Source organism: Engraulis encrasicolus, chromosome 6 (assembly GCF_034702125.1).
Source record: "Engraulis encrasicolus isolate BLACKSEA-1 chromosome 6, IST_EnEncr_1.0, whole genome shotgun sequence".
Classification (NCBI taxonomy): Eukaryota; Metazoa; Chordata; class Actinopteri; order Clupeiformes; family Engraulidae; genus Engraulis; species Engraulis encrasicolus.
The window spans coordinates 12,333,081-12,351,005 of record NC_085862.1 but is presented as its reverse complement, the minus strand read 5'-3'; the positions used below and the strand labels follow the sequence as shown (position 1 = coordinate 12,351,005).

Sequence of the window (17,925 nt, the reverse complement as noted above, 5' to 3'; positions counted from 1 at the left end):
CGGACACCGGTAACCGGACAGAGCCAGAGCCAGAGGGACGAGAAGTTGGATGAGAAGTGGACGCGATCCTTTGGATCAGAAGGCAAACTGGCAGCTCGGAGGAGAGCGCGACTGGCATAGTGCCCAGAAGGAGTCCGCAATCAGAGTGACGGCCAGGTGAACCTGCCTCGATGGAAAGGGGTGAGACGACATGCACCCCACCGTGAAGATGAGTGACTCGTATTCGCCTGGTTACTGTGGCCCCCGTGAGTGCGCCTCTCTCTCTCGCTCTCTCTCGCTCTCTCTTTTCCTCTCGCTCGCACCCAAGACTGCTGAAGACCAACCAGCTATTCCGGGCCTACGCAGAAGAACTCCCATCGCTTCTCATCACCGCCAGCTGCTCCCGATTGAACGTGTGTGCCATGCCCCCGTTGCAGTGTAATTCACCTCGCAACCCCCGCACGGATGGACTTGGTGGCTGGACTGTCCAAGCATTCCATTGGAGACTTCAGACTTGGGCGTGGGTGGGTTCCCCCGTGGGTAATGGACAGAGACAACTAGGCCTACCCCTTTGACTTTTAATCCAGTGGTGGTAAATAAATAGAACGAAAACTGGAACTTGTGTCTTGGTTTTTGGTGTTGTGCAGTGAACTCCCAGGGTAGTAGAATCAAAGTGGGCGCGGCCAGCAAACGCGCGCCCCACCTGTGACATAAGCACACTTTGAAGATATTTGGGTGAAGTACAATCATGGTGCACTTAGAAAAAGTGTACTTGCAATATGTTAAAACGATTTACTTTAAAGCGCACTATAGAAAATCACACTTCAAAGACATTTGGGTGAAGTGTAATCATATTGCACTTTAAAAAAGTACAATTGCAATATGTTATTAAAAAATACACTTTTAGTAAGTTCACTATTAGAACACTATTAGTATATTCCTCTAAATACACTTTAGCCAAACATCTTTTAAGTCCAATTGAAGTATGGTTCGCTAAGTGTACTTTCTTTGAGAGCAACTTAATTACATCTAATTTTAAGTACACTTTAAATAAGCATATTGTAAACATACTTTTTCTTAGCACAAAAAGCACGAGTGCACTTTTAACATGCTAAGTACACTTCAGTCATGCTTTTATTGTACTAAATTGAACCACTTTTTCACCTGGGCACACACACACAAACACACACACACACACACACACACACACACACACACACACACACACACACACACACACACAGACACAGACACACACACAATCACAATCACAATACAGCATTAGTGTTTGGAAGTCTTGTTTACCCAGGTTTAATGTCAAGGATATACTTTCAAGGATGTAATTTCATGTCAAGGATGTAATTCATCTTCAGATTTGCCTGCGCAGTGTTTCAGTTGCTGACTTTTGTTTATTTATTTTTCTTCTTGCAGTGATTGGAAAGTACAGCCTCCGACATGACATAGGTAATCTCACACACACGCACACACTACACAGCGCTTAAAACAAACAAACACACACACGGCGACAGTGCTTAGCACACATGCAATGTATGTGTCTAAACATTAGTGGTGTGCATTGGCACTGTCCTCACGATTCGATTACGATTCGGGAGGTATCGATTCAATTTGATTCGATTCGATTCAATTCTACGATGCATTCCAATACATTACATTTCTACTGAGAGCAAAGCAAATTTTTCATCAGTCATGATGAGGCAAGATACTGAACAGCATTTTCTTGGCTGTTTTCTGTATCAATCTTACAGTTTTCAATGCTTTGAAGTGCTTTTATTTAATTTAACATTCATCTGCTCCGGAAATATCCACGGAAGTAATTGAAACTTGAAAAAATATGCCGCATCGATTATGCCGCATTGAATTGAATTGCCCTGCCCCCGCATTGCGATGCATTGCTGAATCGATTATTGTTGACACCACTACTAGACATACTGTATATATAAGGTTCATACACATGTAGTCCATATTCTCATTTTTCACATTTATTCTTTCTTTCTTTCTGTCTTTCTTTCTCTCTTTCTCTCTGCGCTGCAGCTCTGCGGGATACTCTAAACAGGCGTCTGTCGGTGGCGTTGTCTGTGATCGGGATGCTCACATCTCACGCTGTCAACCACCTCAGCGTCTTCATCTGCGCAGAGATCACCCCCACAGTCATCAGGTACGCCGACCCAACACACACACACACACACACACACACACACACACACACACACACACACACACACACACACACACACACACACACACACACACACACACACACACACACACAAACAAACATACGGTAGCATAGAGATCACCCCTACCGTCATCAGGTGAGCCGACCCAATTCAACAACAAAGCAAGCAAACACATACACACACACACACACACACACACACACGTGGGAGCACAGCCCAAACACACACATACAACATGCCATAGAGTCTGCCCAGACCCAGTAAACTGACTGAACTAAACAACAAAGCGTACGCGCGCACGTGCTAATACACTGTAGCCTGAAGGAGTAGGTAAAAGCCTGCACATCTAAAAACGTCTGACTTGGGAGCAGGACCACCAGATGACCAGATTTTTTTTTTTTTTTTTTTAAATAATTGCATAAGGTTTCGTGAGAAAAGTCTTCTTCAGACGCACGTAAAAAAAGTGGGTGCAGAGTCCTTGTCATTTTTTTATGATCACATGTAGCCTACCATATACACAGTATGGGCAAGTTGCCCATGGTGACCCGGGTTTGAGTCGAGCGTGGGTTCTATATTTCCCATGATGTCTCATCTGTGTCGCTTGCAACCATTCCGCTAATAATGGCACAGAAGGCTCCATTAAAAAAAATATGTTTAAAAAAAGCGTTCATGATAATACTTCCCGTCCTTCCCATCCCCCTTCACACCACTCCAACGTCAGCCACACCCTCACCGCCAGCAGGTGATCACGCGAGCAGAGCAGAGCAGAGCAGAGCAGACAGGCACACTCACATACCCACCCACCCACCGAGCCACCAAGCCACCACCGCTCCACCCACCTCATCCTCAAGTAGCTTAAGTGAACGTGCACGTCGATACCTTGTGCTGTCCACCTCCTACCCTGACCTTACCTGGCCCTGCCCCTCCCCCCCCTCCCCCTCCCCCTCCCTGTCTTCACACACCTCTCTAATCCCCCTGGGCCCCCCACCCCCGCCGCTCCCAGCATCCTGTACTGTACACGGTGGGGTTGGCCATAAGGCGTACAGGGCATTTGACCGTTGGACTGTTGATGATTTTGGCCTGACTCTCCTTGCAATGGTATCAGTCCTCATGCCGCTACAGCAGGCCTCTTCAAGCATTTAGTCTGTGAGGGTCAAAAATAGCCCAGTGTTGTCAAAGACTGCATTGTCTCTCTCAATGGGGCAGCCGTGGCCTAGTGGTTGAGGAGATGGGCTTTAAATCAGAGGATTGCTCCTCACCACACTCTATGGCTGAGGTGCCCTTGGGCAAGGCACCTAACCCCACACTGTTCCAGGGACTGTAACCCATACCCTGTACTTATAAAATAAGTGTAGGTCGCTTTGAATAAAAAAGTGTAATGTAACGTAATGTCAATGTCTGGTGGACGCGTCTTGGCTAGATAATGCCCGTCTTGTTTTTTCCTCACTGTCCTGTCCTGCTCCAGTCCTGTAAGTCCCCTCCCCTCCCCTCTCCTCTAATATTCTCCATGCTAATACCGCCCGTATTTACCCCCAAGCTCCTTAAAGTGATACTGTACCATTTTTGGAAATAAGCTCATATTACACACACACCACCCTTAAGTTAAATTATTGAGTTTTACATTTCTCCTGTCCTGTACTTCTTGCCGTTCTCGCAGTAATGGCAGTGCAAATTTTACCTCCAAGCTAGCAATTAACATCGAGTCCTATGAGACCAGTTAGCCGCCAGCTGGTCTCATAAGATTCAATGTTAACTGCTAGCTTGAAGGTAAAATTTGCACTGCCATACCCAGAGAACTGTTGAAAGTACAGGAGAAAGGTAAAACTCAATCATTTAACTTATGGGGGCTTATTGCCAAAAATGGTACAGTATCACTTTAAGCAGAAACCTTTAACTCCCCAACTTGATTTTTTTTTACAACGTGTTCTTTTACAAGACGCAAATATCAAAATACAAATGTCCCGCACAAAATGGTTCTTCCTTCAACACAGTTTTAAAGACCACAGGTCCTGTGTGTTTTAAAGACCATGGGTGCTGTATGTTTTTAAGAATGTATCGTCACCCGGTGAGACGGGAATGTTCGGGCAGTGAAAGTTCTGTAGAATTCTTGCCATACAATACAATTTGTAATTTTATATGTTTGTTATGATGTGTTTGTTTTAAAGACCACGGGTGCTGTGTGTTGACAGACACCATTAACATTTCTCCGCTACAGACTCTTGAGGTTTTGCAGTGATTACGTCTGACACATTTACGCTGGACACCATGTATAGGCCGTGGGTGTCTGTTAGTCTGTGTGTGTGTTTTGTTCTGGACACCTTTACAGGTTGTGTGTGTGTGTGTGTGTGTGTTTGTGTGTGTTTGTGTGTGTGTGTGTGTGTGTGTGTGTGTGTGTGTGTGTGTGTGTGTGTGTGTGTGTGTGTGTGTGTGTGTGTTTTGTTTTGGACACCTTTATAGGCCGTGGGTATCTATGTGTGTGTGTGTGTGTTTGTTTTTTGGCACCCATTCAGACTCGGGGAGTGAGTGACATTACATTATTATTACATTACATTACCTTACATTACACTTAGCAGACACTTTTCTCCAAAGCAACCCACAGTTATTATTTTTCAGGCTATTGATCAGAGTCCCTGGAGCAATATGGGGTGAGATGCCTTGCTCAAGGGCACTTTAGCCATGGATGTAGATGTAGGGAGAGGTCAGGTCAGGTGGGATTTAAACCTTCAACCCCAAGACTGAGAGACCAAAACTCCCTAACCACTAGGCTATGGCTGCCTCAACCAGGCCATGGCTGTCTCAATGACACAATTAAACCCTTTGCTTTGCATAGTCTCTGGATTTGTTCCTTGTTTAGGTTCACTTCAGGATTGCACTGGTTCTCATCAATGCGTTCCAAGTATAGGCTACCGTCTTGTCTTGGCCGTGAGTGACGCAGTAGCTGTGCTAGGTGTACTTGTTGTCCCGGGGAATGGATTACTGCACGGGCCTACTGGGCTCTGGCCTACGGGCCCAACAACCAAGGGGGCCCTGAAGCCCAAGCTTCTATATTGTTTCCTTTCTCACACATGCCATTAAATATTGCACTTTTATTGCAAATATTTTATAGCAAATATTCCACATATCTCGAGAGTTCTTCCCTGAACCGTCAACAACATACGCAGTAGGGCCTCCAATATCTGGACGAACACCCTGAATCTTTTTGGAAACTAGTAACACCTTTGGAACACACAAGGGGCCCTTCTTGCTTTTTGTCCCATGGGGCCCATGGAGTCATAATCCTGGCCTGGTTGGCCCGGGGCCCTTTAAGCCTGTTTGAGGATCAGTCTCCGCTGGCTTTGCTTGCGTACGTAACTCCAGTCCAGGGCAGGAAGGAAGTCTGCATAGTAGGGCTTGACACTGGCACCTGCTAACTGGCCAAATGCTGGTGAAACGTGGCTGTGGCTGGTAACAATTTCAGTGTCACTAGCCAATTTGGCAGGTAGGTTATTCTATGGTATAACATATCAGAATAGCATATATTCTGCAATTTGCCCTTGTGTATCAATTGTTTGTATTCAAGTTCAAGAAATTCCATGTAGAAATCCATGCATTCATCCTCTTGCTTTAAGCACCTCATCTTCTAAGGTTATATGTACTGCGTCATGATAAAAAATACATTAAAAAAAACAAATTTGTGGCTAGTAGAATGGCTGGATGTCTAGTGACTCGAGAAAACCACTAGCCACAGTGGCCGGCAAGCGAAAAAGTTAATGTCAAGCCCTGCTGCATAGGTGACATGGAGTTTGGATCAAAGTACATAGAAGTCTTGTGCACAACCTTTCAGTTGTTCCGGTGCAGGTGTAAGGCAGGAAAACTTGATCAATGTAGAAAGTGCATTAAACACCGCACACTGGATACTGTTCTTTTTTCTCTTTATTTTTTTTTGAAGCGAACAAAAAAAATTAGAGAAAAAAAGAACACTATCCAGTGTGCGGTGTTTAATGCACTTTTTACATTGACATTGAGTTTGGTTTGACTACATGGTGTGCCATGGGCTTCTGCGGTGATGATAACCGTATTATTATATCCAAGAACGTTGATTTTTGAAAAAGCACATCAACACTTATTGACAAAATTACATTTGTTGTCAATAATGTTGCTACATGCTGTCCTTTGTAAAGTTTTGGTTGTTAAATGACCCTGCTGCCCATGTCAACGCCTCAGTCCCTGTTCCTGAAATGTGATTGTCTGCGAGTGACGCGCGTGTTGTGTGTACACTTTCACTGACCATGGGACTGCTAAGCTACGTAGCTGTTTGCGCGACACTCGGTAGCCAGTCAGCCATTAAGCCTGGCTGATGAGGATCAGTCTGAGACGAGACCTGCCCCTGTAAGTAAGTCCAGGGCGGGCCGGGGCAGGGCAGGAGCAGGGCAGGAAGTGCTCAGGACTGTACAGGAAGTTAAGGAGCGCTTGTCTGTTCCACCTCCCCTCTAGCCTACAGAGCCGTTCAGGGCCGTCTTGTCCTGTCTTGTCCCCTTTAGCTCAACCTTGTTGGGAGGGAAAAAGGTCATAAGGTGAAACTGGACAGTATTTGAAAGAACTTTGCAATGCCTAGTTTGACAGTACTGCCATATTTAACATAGCAATGGAAGTATGTGGTACCAAATAGAACAGCATCAAATGTGCTTATGAAGCACTTTAAAATGAAATTAAAAATCACTAGAGTGCAAAACAGCTATTAATTACTTAATTCCATCCAGTGATCCCTTCTGGCTTGAGGCTAATGGGACCATTTACTGTACTTCCAGTGACTGTGCTAAACCATGCTGATGTCAATCTAAGCTCTGAACACATTGAGAAGAAATTTATACTATGCACAATCATGTGCAATACTTGGAGATATTGCAAATATTTGCAAATATGTGAAATTAAAAAAGGATGGACTGTTCCTTTAAGACAGCAACGTGTCAGCAATGGGACTTCCTTGCTAGAACCGAAGACGCCTTTTGGGTGAAATGCGTTTCGTCTCCAATAAGCTGTCAAGTAAACTCTGTTGCCTTTGATGAAGTTGTGAATGGCTCCGGAAAGATGACAGCAAATTTAGAAGAATCCAAATCCACATATTTCAAATTAAATACCCTGAGCATGGTACCGTCCCACCGCACTGCTCCCCATGGGGCGCCACTGAGGGCTGCCCCCTTGCACGGGTGAGGCATAAATGCAATTTCGTTGTGTGCAGTGTGCAGTGTTCACTTGTGTGCTGTGGAGTGCTGTGTCACAATGACAATGGGAGTTGGAGAGGGAGAGTTTTTTAAATCCACTTACTTGAAGGACAGACAGATGTTGTGGTGATCTGCCTATGTCCTATTATTAAAAATAACTAATGACAACTATTAGTATTAACTAACTATTCTAATAATTATTATAGTAACTAATTATTATTAACTAACTATTCCACTTCAAATGGAACCTTTGGGTGTATCCTATGCATTAAGTAGAAGTACTAGTGTTGTGATTACATTTGTAAGAGTACTTCTACTTTATACAACTCTGATCCCTTGGCAACGAAACTTTGAGATAAAGCTTTGAATTTTTATGTCAGTTTTTCCTGTGCAAACAAACTTTGAGAGAAATGACTGAACCATTTCCTTCAGTAGATATTTACAGAACGCCCTCTACACTGCAGTAGAATTCCAGAAGAAGGAGACCTTGAAGGTGGAAGTTTAGAGGCCACAGTTACTTTAGTTGCAGGAGGGACTCAATTAACTCAATGCACAATCCTGTGCTGCAATAGGACTATTTCTAACCCTGAATGTAACTATTAATAGTATGTAAATTAGGAACGGTGCTTATCTCTAGCATAGCTGCTACTGTACATGCTTATCATCACCCAGGAATAAATACAATCTCACTCACTCTTATTCCTAGAACTCTCCTATGACCCCAGACCCATGACCAATAAGCCCTGACCGGTCTCTCTCATGACTTTTGTACATCTCTGCCCTGTGCCCTTTTGCTAAACTACTGTATTGGTTTGGTTAGGTTGGGTTAGGTTAGGTTGTGTTTGTTTATGCGTCTCCACCAAGGAGAAATTTGTCTCGGAGACAGGGAGGTTGCATAACCACAAAAAGACATAAGAGGACAACGCCAACAAACAAAACAGATAAAAGTAACATTCAATATGTTAGTACTTGGAAATAAAAAATACAGCCCTGTCGTGGCCAAACGGTAGTGCACTCATCTGCCATGCGGCTGACCCGGGTTCGATTCCCGGCCTGGGTCCTTTGCCGGCCCTTCCCTGTCTCTCTCTCCCCACGTGCTTCCTGTCACCAGCTTCACTGTCCTATCATAAATAAAGTAAAAAAAACAAAAAAAAACATGGATCGATATGGTTCAGGCTGAGAAGCATTGTATGTCCTCCTAACCCACTGCCCCTGTCCCATCAAGTCCATACTACGCCTCCCTCCAGCATTCCCACACTAAGCAAACAACCCCCCCCCCGCCCACACACACATGCATACATTCATTCCTCCATAAAAATAGTAAAATCAAGGATACATTCATTCATGCAACCCCCTGTTCACTAAATATCTTGTTATAAAGATCATATTTCTTGTTCTTGCAGAGGATGTGTGTGCATGGTATCTATCATGTTATTACAATCTTGTTGTTTTTATATTGTAGTGGTGGTGTGGTGGGCCTGCTGATTGCCAACACGGTAGTGGGCATGTGTGTGTCTGCTAAATATCATGTTATAATGATTACAATGATTATGTGTTTTGCTATTGTTGCAGGGGAGGTGCGGTGGGCCTGCTGCTTGCTAACGCGGCGGTGGGCATGTGTGTGTCTGCCCTGGTGTATATCATGTTATAATGATTATTTTTCTTGTTATTGTTCTAGGGGAGGTGCGGTGGGCCTGCTGCTTGCCAACGCGGCGGTGGGCATGTGCGTGTCCGCCCTGGTGGACCTCCAGAAGATGCGCGGCTTCTTCCTGCTGAAGATCATCCTCACCTGCTCCTGCCTCCTGTCAATCATCTGCATCCCGTTGCTACCGGAGACCACCAACCAACCGCTGCCCGAGACCATGGCGGAGGGGGAGGGGCTTCTGCGCAGGCCACTCCCCTCGGGAGAGCAGCACCACCTCCTGACGAGAGCCGAGATCGCAGAGTACTCGCGCGTCACGGAAACCACGAACATGCACCGGCGACCCAGCACAGACACAGCCAATGGGATAAGGACTTCATGAGTCCCACAGCCAATGGGATAAGGACATTACGAGCCACAGCCAATGGCAAAAGGACTTCTTGAGTCCCTAATGTGACGTCTGTGTGACATGGACATCTATTAGCAGATGCTACGGGCTTCTTCAAGAGTACATTTCTCTTGTTTTCTTCTCATAAAAAAAAGACACTCGCTCATATGGGTGCACAATACATACATAAAAACGTAAATTGTTTGTCGCACACACTCACACACACACCATCAATGTGTCTGTTGGGTCAAGAGACTAATGTGAAAAAAAAGACAATGGTTACAGTTCCCACAATGTACATGTATCAATGCAGTTGTGATGGCAGCAGTTCAATGTGAACATTTATGGGCAATATTTCAATATGTAGTGCAGGGTGAATGGTCGTTTGCTACCGTCCTCCAAAAGTACAATTTTTAAAGAAAAATACACAGATAATACTCACGCAATGAACACGGACATACAATCATAATAACAGTTTGTAACTAATGCAGAAATACTCAGGATGGATAATGACAGTAGTGAGTCTGTATGTGTGTATGTATGTTTGTGTGTGTGTGTCTGTATGAGACGTAGGTGCTCGCATCCGAGTGTGGCAACAAACAAAAGAACAAAAAAACAAAAACGGGGCTGTGTGCTCGGTGAGTGTGTCCAAAATGTGAAAACTTGAAGGAAACATTCCATGATTTATTTTCGAACAAAAAAAAAGGATTTAGTCTCACAATCTAAATATCTGAAGACATTTCGTGAACTTTTTTTTTTAAATGATGACGTGGCATTGGCAATCACAAGGACATGTGGAGAGTGATAATAATGCCATCACAGTTCATGTATGTTTGTAAACAGTTTTTTGCACTAATTTCATAAACACAATCATGTGGGATGGATGGCTGAATAAGAAGGGAGTGAGTGTATGTGTACTGTGTGTGTGTGTGTGTGTGAAGGGTCCGTCTGGCCATTGATGGTGTAGAATAAATGTAGCCTGAGGCCTGTCCACAGTGTAGCGGCATAGGATCACAACTACCAGTGTGTGTGTGTGTGTGTGTGTGTGTGTGTGTGCGAGCGACTGTGTGTGTGTGTGTGTGTGTGTTACAAGGTCATTGGTAATGAATGGCTGCTAGTCAGCCCGAGGCCATATGGTTACGTTGTCGTGGGAACGTGATTTTTAAAACAAAATATTCTCCAGAATCACTTTTCATTAAAGATGTTTTTTTCTACCTGCTGCCTTTATTTGACTCATAAGACGAAACATGAATGTACGGTACTGCGAGTGATTCTGAGAGTATTTGTGTGTGATTCTTTGGCTCAATCGTGAAAATGAATTCATAATTTCTTCAAAGACAAAGCTAAGTGGTGCATGCACTGTAATGCGTGACTGTGTTTGTGGCTGGCTATTAGTTATCTCTCCTGACCTTCATATTCTGCCACCACTATCTAGGAAAAGTAATCAGGGAAATCAAACTGCACTAAAAAAAGCAGGCCATGTAGGCCTACTCCACTCAAAGATTTTGGCTCCGCACATCAGTCGGCTTGTCCCAGCATTATTCATCATGAATGTGCATATAATTTTCTTCTCCGTGTTTTCAGTACTGAGATTTATTGGATCAGAATTATTAGCATAATCACTGGAAGTAACTGGCAACTTAAGCATCAAGCCACAAGTGATCACTGGACGAAATTAAATTGCTGATTTATACTCTGGTGAATTTCATATTCATTTTAAAGTGGTTTATAAGTACTTTTGATGATGTTTTATTTTGTACCATAGACTTGCATTGCTATGCCTAATTTGGCTATACTGTTAAACGAGGCAATGCGAACATGTAGCCAAAAATGATATGCACATTCATGAATAATGTTTGGAAATACTGCAAATATGTGAAAATCAAAAAAGGGTGGTCTGTTCCTTTAAAGGAAATAATATGTCTGCAACACTATTCTATGCTCCCAAATGTTTAATGGCACGATGTTTCGGACGAAGCATTACTGTAACTGCACTGTCAAGACGCCAAGTCATAACTCCCAGGAGAGATGCTGCAACATATATCACACACACACACACACACACACACACACACACACACACACACACACACACACACACACACACACACACACACACACACACACCAGATCAGGGTTTCTTGGAAAAAAATTGTCTGAGTTTTATTTATTTATTTATTTGAGTTTTTATTGAGTATTTTTGCATCTGTATAAAATGGTACAAAGCAAGGGGAGAAAAAGACAGTGCGGTAACTTGATCTAAAACTTGTCAGGATGAAGTTCGAGTTCCTTCTTGATTCGTTCCTCCACCAGAAGGGAGAGTTGAGCCGGGCAGCCGGGCAGGTTGAAGCTCACAAACACCTGCTTCTTAGTGCGCTTAGCTGAGGAGAGAAAAGGAATATTATTACAGTATAACAACAACGTTAAAGTGCAGAAAACACGGCACACTGGATACTATTCTTTTTTTGTCTTTTTTAAAATTTCTTGGAGTGAGCAACGGGTTGCTCCCAGTGCGTCTTCAGGGGTCTGACAAACGGTTTTAGTCACGTTTTATAAACACCTGCTTCTTATCTGCAAAGAGAAAAGGAATATTAAAATATTTTGGGGGGCTTTTTTGTATGTTTTGGGGGCTTTTTGGGCCTTCATTTTGACAGGACAGTTTGAGATGAGACAGGAAAGGAGCAGGAGAGAGATATGGGGTAGGCCTGGGTAATGACCCCGGTCGGACTCGAACTGGGGTTCACATTGGCATGCAAGCCCAAATGAGGGGGCAAAATATTACAATATAACAACAAAGTAAGACTTCAGAAAACACAACACACTGGGTACTATTCTTTTTTTTTGTCTTTTTAAAAAAATAAAATAAAAATCTTGGGGTGAGCATCGAGTTGCTCCAAGGGCGTCTTCAGGTTCACTCAAAAAAAGACTACTTCAGGGGTCTGACAAACGGTTTTAGTCACGTTTTATAATTCTTCCAGGACTTCCTCTGGATGTACAAGTCATATGGACGCAAAATGTCTGTTATCCAAAGGCTGGGAACTGGGGAACTGGGAAACTGGCAACTGGGAAACTCCATCTCCCATTGTCATTTTCAATGTGACACAGCACTCCACAGCACACAAGAGAACACAGCACACAACACAATTGCATTCATATGCCTAACCCGTGCAAGAGGGCAGCCCTCAATTGCGCCCCTAGGGAGCAGTGCGGCGGGACGGTACCATGCTCAGGGTACCTCAGTCATGGAGGAGGATGGGAGAGAGCACTGGTTGATTACTCCCCCCCACCAACGTGGCGGGTCGGGAGTCGAACCAGCAACCTTTGGGCTACAAGTCTGACGCCCTTACCGCTTACCCATGACTTGCACCAGGTTTGGCACTAGTGTGTTTCATAGTGTGCACAACAAAAAATGAGCCCTTCACTTCTTGTCAAATGAGTACTACTTACTGAGTCTTTGTGCGAGTGTGCTGGGTGCAGGGTCTGAGGGGTCCCCCATCACCAGACTGGACAGAGGTGAGGCGTTGTCCTGGGAACAGAGTTGCAGATGCAGACATATAATTCTCAGTTGTTAGGCTATACTGTAATTTACAAGGCATACAGAAAGCAGATTAACCAAATAAAACCTGAGCCTTTTCGCAATAGAATGGTCAATCGATGACATACAGAAGTCATCATCTCACGGGCCCATGTTATTTCCCATCTTCTGTGCTCCTCTGGCTGAAGCAGTGTTTAAGACAGTTGTGTTTTTAGTTTCCTACATTTAGTTAGCAATGACTTAAATACACTTTATGCAAAACTTTAATTTTAATTCACTTTCGGCTTGTTACATAACTACAAGCAATTTTACAGTGTTGCTGCCTAGTGGAGGCACAGAGGGAGCAACAGTGACTGTGTTAGTTTCACTTTTCTCCAGGAGTCTGTTTGTCTCTGATTTCTATTCGATATCACTGATTGACACCACCTTTTGCACAGTTTTACTCACAAATCTGCTGCTCATGGAGACGGCGAGGTTGGAGAGGACAGGTGCCGTTCCCACCCAGAGAAAGAAACCACCATCCAGTTTCATAACATGAAAGTGAATGACCTGCTCCATCAGCCTCTCGCTGAAGTTGTGTACCGAGATGCTTCCTGCCGTGGAGGCCTGGGCACATTCTCCGTTTTCAGCGCTACTCATATTTTCATCATGTATAGCTTACAAAGAAACAAAAAATATTTGCAAAAATTGAGCAGAATTTGTGTTGTGTTCAAATCCCTACTACATCACTCTTTTCATTCTGATTTCCAGCATCATGCTGTTTTCCTCTGCTACTCGCTTCCTGGTTGACGCACTTGTAGACATGAAGATGGCGCCATCCTCTGGCCAGGAGGTCTTGCGATTCTGTTTTCAGCTGCAAAGGCAAATCAGCCTAATGCAGGAGTGAGACACAATTGTTTTGCGAGTTTGTTTTTTATTTTTTTATTTTATTCATTTAATATTCATATGAAAACGTGTCATGGTGTGTCTTTGCATGGGTGAAAAGTCACTGATCGTGAGTGTTCCTCCCGCGCCGCCGCCCCCCCAACATGTGTCCTTGACATGGGGCATCATCGTCAACTGTTCAATCCATTAACAGCACTGAACATATTAGTGTTTTACAAAAATGATGAAGTCTTTAGTTGTTGTTGATAAAATGTTGGTGTCCCAGTAAGACAGCAGAGCCTCCTCCCTAGGTCTTGTTGTGCGTCAGCTGCTCATCCTTAATGCCTCTTCTTGGCATTGCGCCACTCCACTCCTCTCTGTGCTCTCATTCCGTGTGTCGGCTCGGCCAGGTGACAGGTCTTCGACCTAATGATCTGCGACCCCGATGACCTCACTCCAGCAGGAAGTCCTGCACCAGCCGGTTAAAGTCGTCAGCGAAGCGCAAGTGCAGGTTGTGCTTGCCCTCCGCCATCTCGTGCAGCCTGTGGCAACAGAAAACAGAAACAGTTTGTCTAGACTAGGGGCCTATATTACAAAGCTGGTTCAGAAGTAAACCATGTTAAGTTAAAAGGTAAATCATATAATAGAAGAGCCTGGAGTCCACATTTTCTTAAGAAAATGTTCTTCTATTTGATGATTTACCTCTTAACTTAACCTGGTTTACTCCCGAACCAGCTTTGTAGTATAGGCCCCTGAAGGACTAGGCCTATTGACTTTCAAGTCCCTTTGTTCCTGTCATTGACAAAGTATACTGAATAGCAGGGGTTCCCAACCTTTTCCAACTTGAGGCCCACTTAAAATTTTCACAAATGTTCGGCGCCCACCTCTGACACAATAAACATGGGCAATGAGTGAGTAGGCACGGACGGTCTGTACAGTTCGAATAAAAACAGTCTGTAGTTTGAATAGAAGACAACCCCACTTCCAGCCTTTAGGGGTGATCTCACAGGAAAACTACCGTAAGCACTGCTCCTTTAAGTCTTCTTTATTTGTCTGTACTCGTAGTGGTCAATATCTCTTCCTATTATATTACTATAAATAAACACTGGCGAGCGAGGAGAGGAGAGGAGGGCTCAGATACAGCTCTTGGCTGGCTGCATTGCCAAGCAAGGACAGATAACTGTACGCGCCAACCAGGCTCAGGCCCAGGGGCCCAAGAGTCAAGGGGGCCCTGAAGCACAAGACTCCGCCACTGCAAAAAAAAACTTAATTGTTGGTCTATAATTATGTTCTGACATTGTGTTAAAAAAAATGGCACTTTTTACCACTGAATTTTCAAATGTTCTCGAGGGAGACACCCTTGAACCTGCCATCAACAAAGGCTCTAACATCTTGGCTAAACACCCAAATCTTTTGGAAACTATGATGGAATGGGGGGGGGGGTGTCTTTTTTTCTCTAGCCCTGGGGCCCACCACAGAGTCATAATCCATCCCTGTTGCTAAGGTGAGTGAGGATGGGGTGAGGTCAGGGCTGCTGACAGCTTTGGCCGGGCCCGGGAGAAAGACTTCTGAAAGGGCCCCAAACCCAATACATACAATGTCATTAGGATCCAATTCTGGGCCCCCACTCTCCCTGGGCCCGGGACAATAGACTCCTTTGCTCCTTTGTCTCCCCCCCCCTGTCGGCTTCCCTGGGTGAGGTGAGACGAGCGAGCTCCAGAGGGCTCCTGTGAGCCCTGCTGCCTAATTTAAACTCTGGATATGTAATACACACCACACCACACCTCCATCCATCCATCCATCCACGCACCCATCGGCTGGCTCCATCTCTGAGAAATTGAATATAGGGACGGGACAGAACGGAAAAATAAAGCGGACAACAGACAGTTTATCTCATGATGGAGGCTTTGGGCAGAGAGAGAGAGAGGACACACAAACAATAAGGATTAGCCTGATAGGGGCTTACATGACAAGCAGAGTAGAGCAGAGTGGAGTAGAGTAGAGCAGGGGGGCTTATCCTTTTGGATGTCAGGCGAGGGATAGATGTGTTGGATGCAAAATGAGGTTAGTGGTTCCAGACTGTAAACACTAGACCGGTGGTTTTCAAAGTGGGGGCCCGGGACCCCCAGGGGGCTGCAAAGTTGAAAGAAAAGCTATAGCAAAACAAAATTAATAATTAAAGAGTTAATGTACACTGAAATAAACAAAATAGTGTTACTAATATTGTTATTGTATATGTCCCAATGTATTTCATTGATATGTCCAAATGGGTCCCTGACACAGACACACTGCAGTAGACTATGGTTGTGAAAGGGGGTGCACAGAAAAAAAAACAGTGTGGCATGACCTATGTAAGGGGCTGAGTTCGAGTTTAAAAAATGGTCTAAAATCATCCCCCTCAATGAAAATGGTCAAAAATCATCCCCCTCTATAACAGGCATCCCTTCTTCACATATTATGTTAAAATTGCACTTTTAACAACTACACTTTTTTTTCCGGGAGACAAACCCCTGAACCCCCAATAATCAGAATCCATCTCTGAACATCCCCCTGCTTTGATTTTACCACCCAACCACTGATAAGGGGGACCTTGGGTGGAATACATTGTACCTTGTCATGGTAAAGTTTGGGAACCCCGAACATAGGCCTTCATAGACCCATCTGCCTTAAATTCCCTTTAACATCCCCTTCTCCTCGCCCTGCCCCCTCAAACCCACAAAGCCAGAGCAGCTGGATGTGGCCATCAGCATTTGTGAGGCCATCAGCACACCAAAACCTTTGCTTAGGGCAGGGGCAAAGAAGCTTTTTCCTTTGAAGGGCCACTTCAAATTCCTACAAGGGCCGTGAAAGTCCTCTGAGGGCCGTACTATCAGGATTTCCCCATGCAATTTAGGCCTATACTGAAAGTAGACACCTTTAAAACAGACCTCATCTCAAATATATTATATTTCATGCGAAGCTGCAGATAAAATCAAATTATATCGGGGGCCGGATAAAACGGCCTCGAGGGCCGCAAATGGCCCTCGAGACATAGGTTCCCCACCCCTGGCTTAGCGGATGCGTGAACTGCATTGAAATGTACAAGAGGGTGTGCAGGGGGAAAAAGTTGGGGAACTGCTGCATTAAGCTAGATTTATGCTTCGCTCGCATAGAATCTGCGTCCGTCCGTTTTCTGTCTATGCGAGTCCACGCCCCCCTCTCAGAGGCTCTGCGCCCGTCGTCTAGCGCCTCGAAAAAATTCTAACTATCCGTCGGACGGACGCGGAGTACGCAGACAAAAAGGCACTATGATTGGTCGTCTCGCTACTTCCTTGTTCTGTTCTTGTGGCAGCGCAATGCCAGTAGTTTGCGAGAGCAGAGCTGTATTCTGTTAAAAACTTTATTAATGCCTTGTGTGTAAATGTGTGTAAATACACGAAGCTAAGCTAAGTAACAAACAATGCATCAGTTGAACACTCGTGGCACAATGCCTGCGGTTTTACTACCGTTCCTCCACCGAATGTAAACACACATCGGCAGAATCAACTGTCTTTACATGCTTGCATTTTCTGCTCGTGAAAACAGACTGGGTATGTCAAATAATGATACCACTGCATTGCCTTTGCAATTTGTGTGAAAATACCTAGCTAACCGGGATAGAAAGCAACATTGCTTAATAATGACCGCAGTGCTTACAATGTAGTGAAAGTAGCCTAATCGCGCAATTTCAAATGTGGCTGGCAACGAGACCTCGGACCTCGCAGAGCTCGCAGATGCATGAATACAAAATTGGTTCGTGGCCACTCCCACGCGACTTTTCACGCTCGCAGTTGCTGAAGTCTAATCTGACCTTTACAGTAGACCATGGCTGCCCCAGCCTCACCGTGCGTTGGGGATGTGTCGCAGCAGGGCCTGGGGATGGAAGGAGGGCACCATGGGGTCCTTCTGGCCGTGGACCACTAGTGTGGGACAGCTGACCTGCGGCAACAGCTCAAGGCAGATGCTTCCTGGAGAGAGAGAGAGAGAGAAAGAGAGAGAGAGAGAGAGAGAGAGAGAGAGAGAGAGAGAGAGAGAGAGAGAGAGAGAGAGAGAGAGAGAGAGAGAGAGAGAGAGTTGGGTAAGGGCTGACACGGCATACA

At 44.8% G+C, this 17,925-nt stretch overlaps 3 protein-coding genes across 3 annotated transcripts in view; 1 reads left to right on the top strand and 2 right to left on the bottom strand.

Moving 5' to 3' along the window:
* Positions 1-10,489, top strand: part of LOC134450702 (solute carrier family 22 member 23) — a 48,177-nt gene extending 37,688 nt beyond the window's left edge. The window contains exons 8-10 of the mRNA XM_063200648.1: positions 1,411-1,443; positions 2,032-2,155; positions 9,057-10,489. Of these exons, the coding sequence (XP_063056718.1) occupies positions 1,411-1,443; positions 2,032-2,155; positions 9,057-9,402 (503 nt within the window). The 3' untranslated portion in view covers positions 9,403-10,489. The remainder of the gene's footprint in view (positions 1-1,410; positions 1,444-2,031; positions 2,156-9,056) is intronic.
* Positions 10,490-11,539: 1,050 nt separating this feature from the next.
* Positions 11,540-13,758, bottom strand: psmg4 (proteasome (prosome, macropain) assembly chaperone 4). The gene is made up of 3 exons (XM_063200654.1): positions 13,391-13,758; positions 12,856-12,934; positions 11,540-11,789 (listed from the first exon to the last, which is right to left on the bottom strand). Exons 1-3 carry the CDS (start codon positions 13,580-13,582, stop codon positions 11,668-11,670), a joined length of 393 nt encoding a protein of 130 aa, XP_063056724.1. The 5' UTR covers positions 13,583-13,758; the 3' UTR covers positions 11,540-11,667.
* Positions 13,759-13,839: 81 nt separating this feature from the next.
* Positions 13,840-17,925, bottom strand: part of bphl (biphenyl hydrolase like) — a 13,465-nt gene continuing 9,379 nt past the window's right edge. Inside the window, exons 6-7 of the mRNA XM_063200653.1 lie at positions 17,670-17,793; positions 13,840-14,349 (exon numbers count right to left, since the gene is read on the bottom strand). Coding sequence (XP_063056723.1) covers positions 14,259-14,349; positions 17,670-17,793 — 215 coding nt within the window. The 3' untranslated portion in view covers positions 13,840-14,258. The remainder of the gene's footprint in view (positions 14,350-17,669; positions 17,794-17,925) is intronic.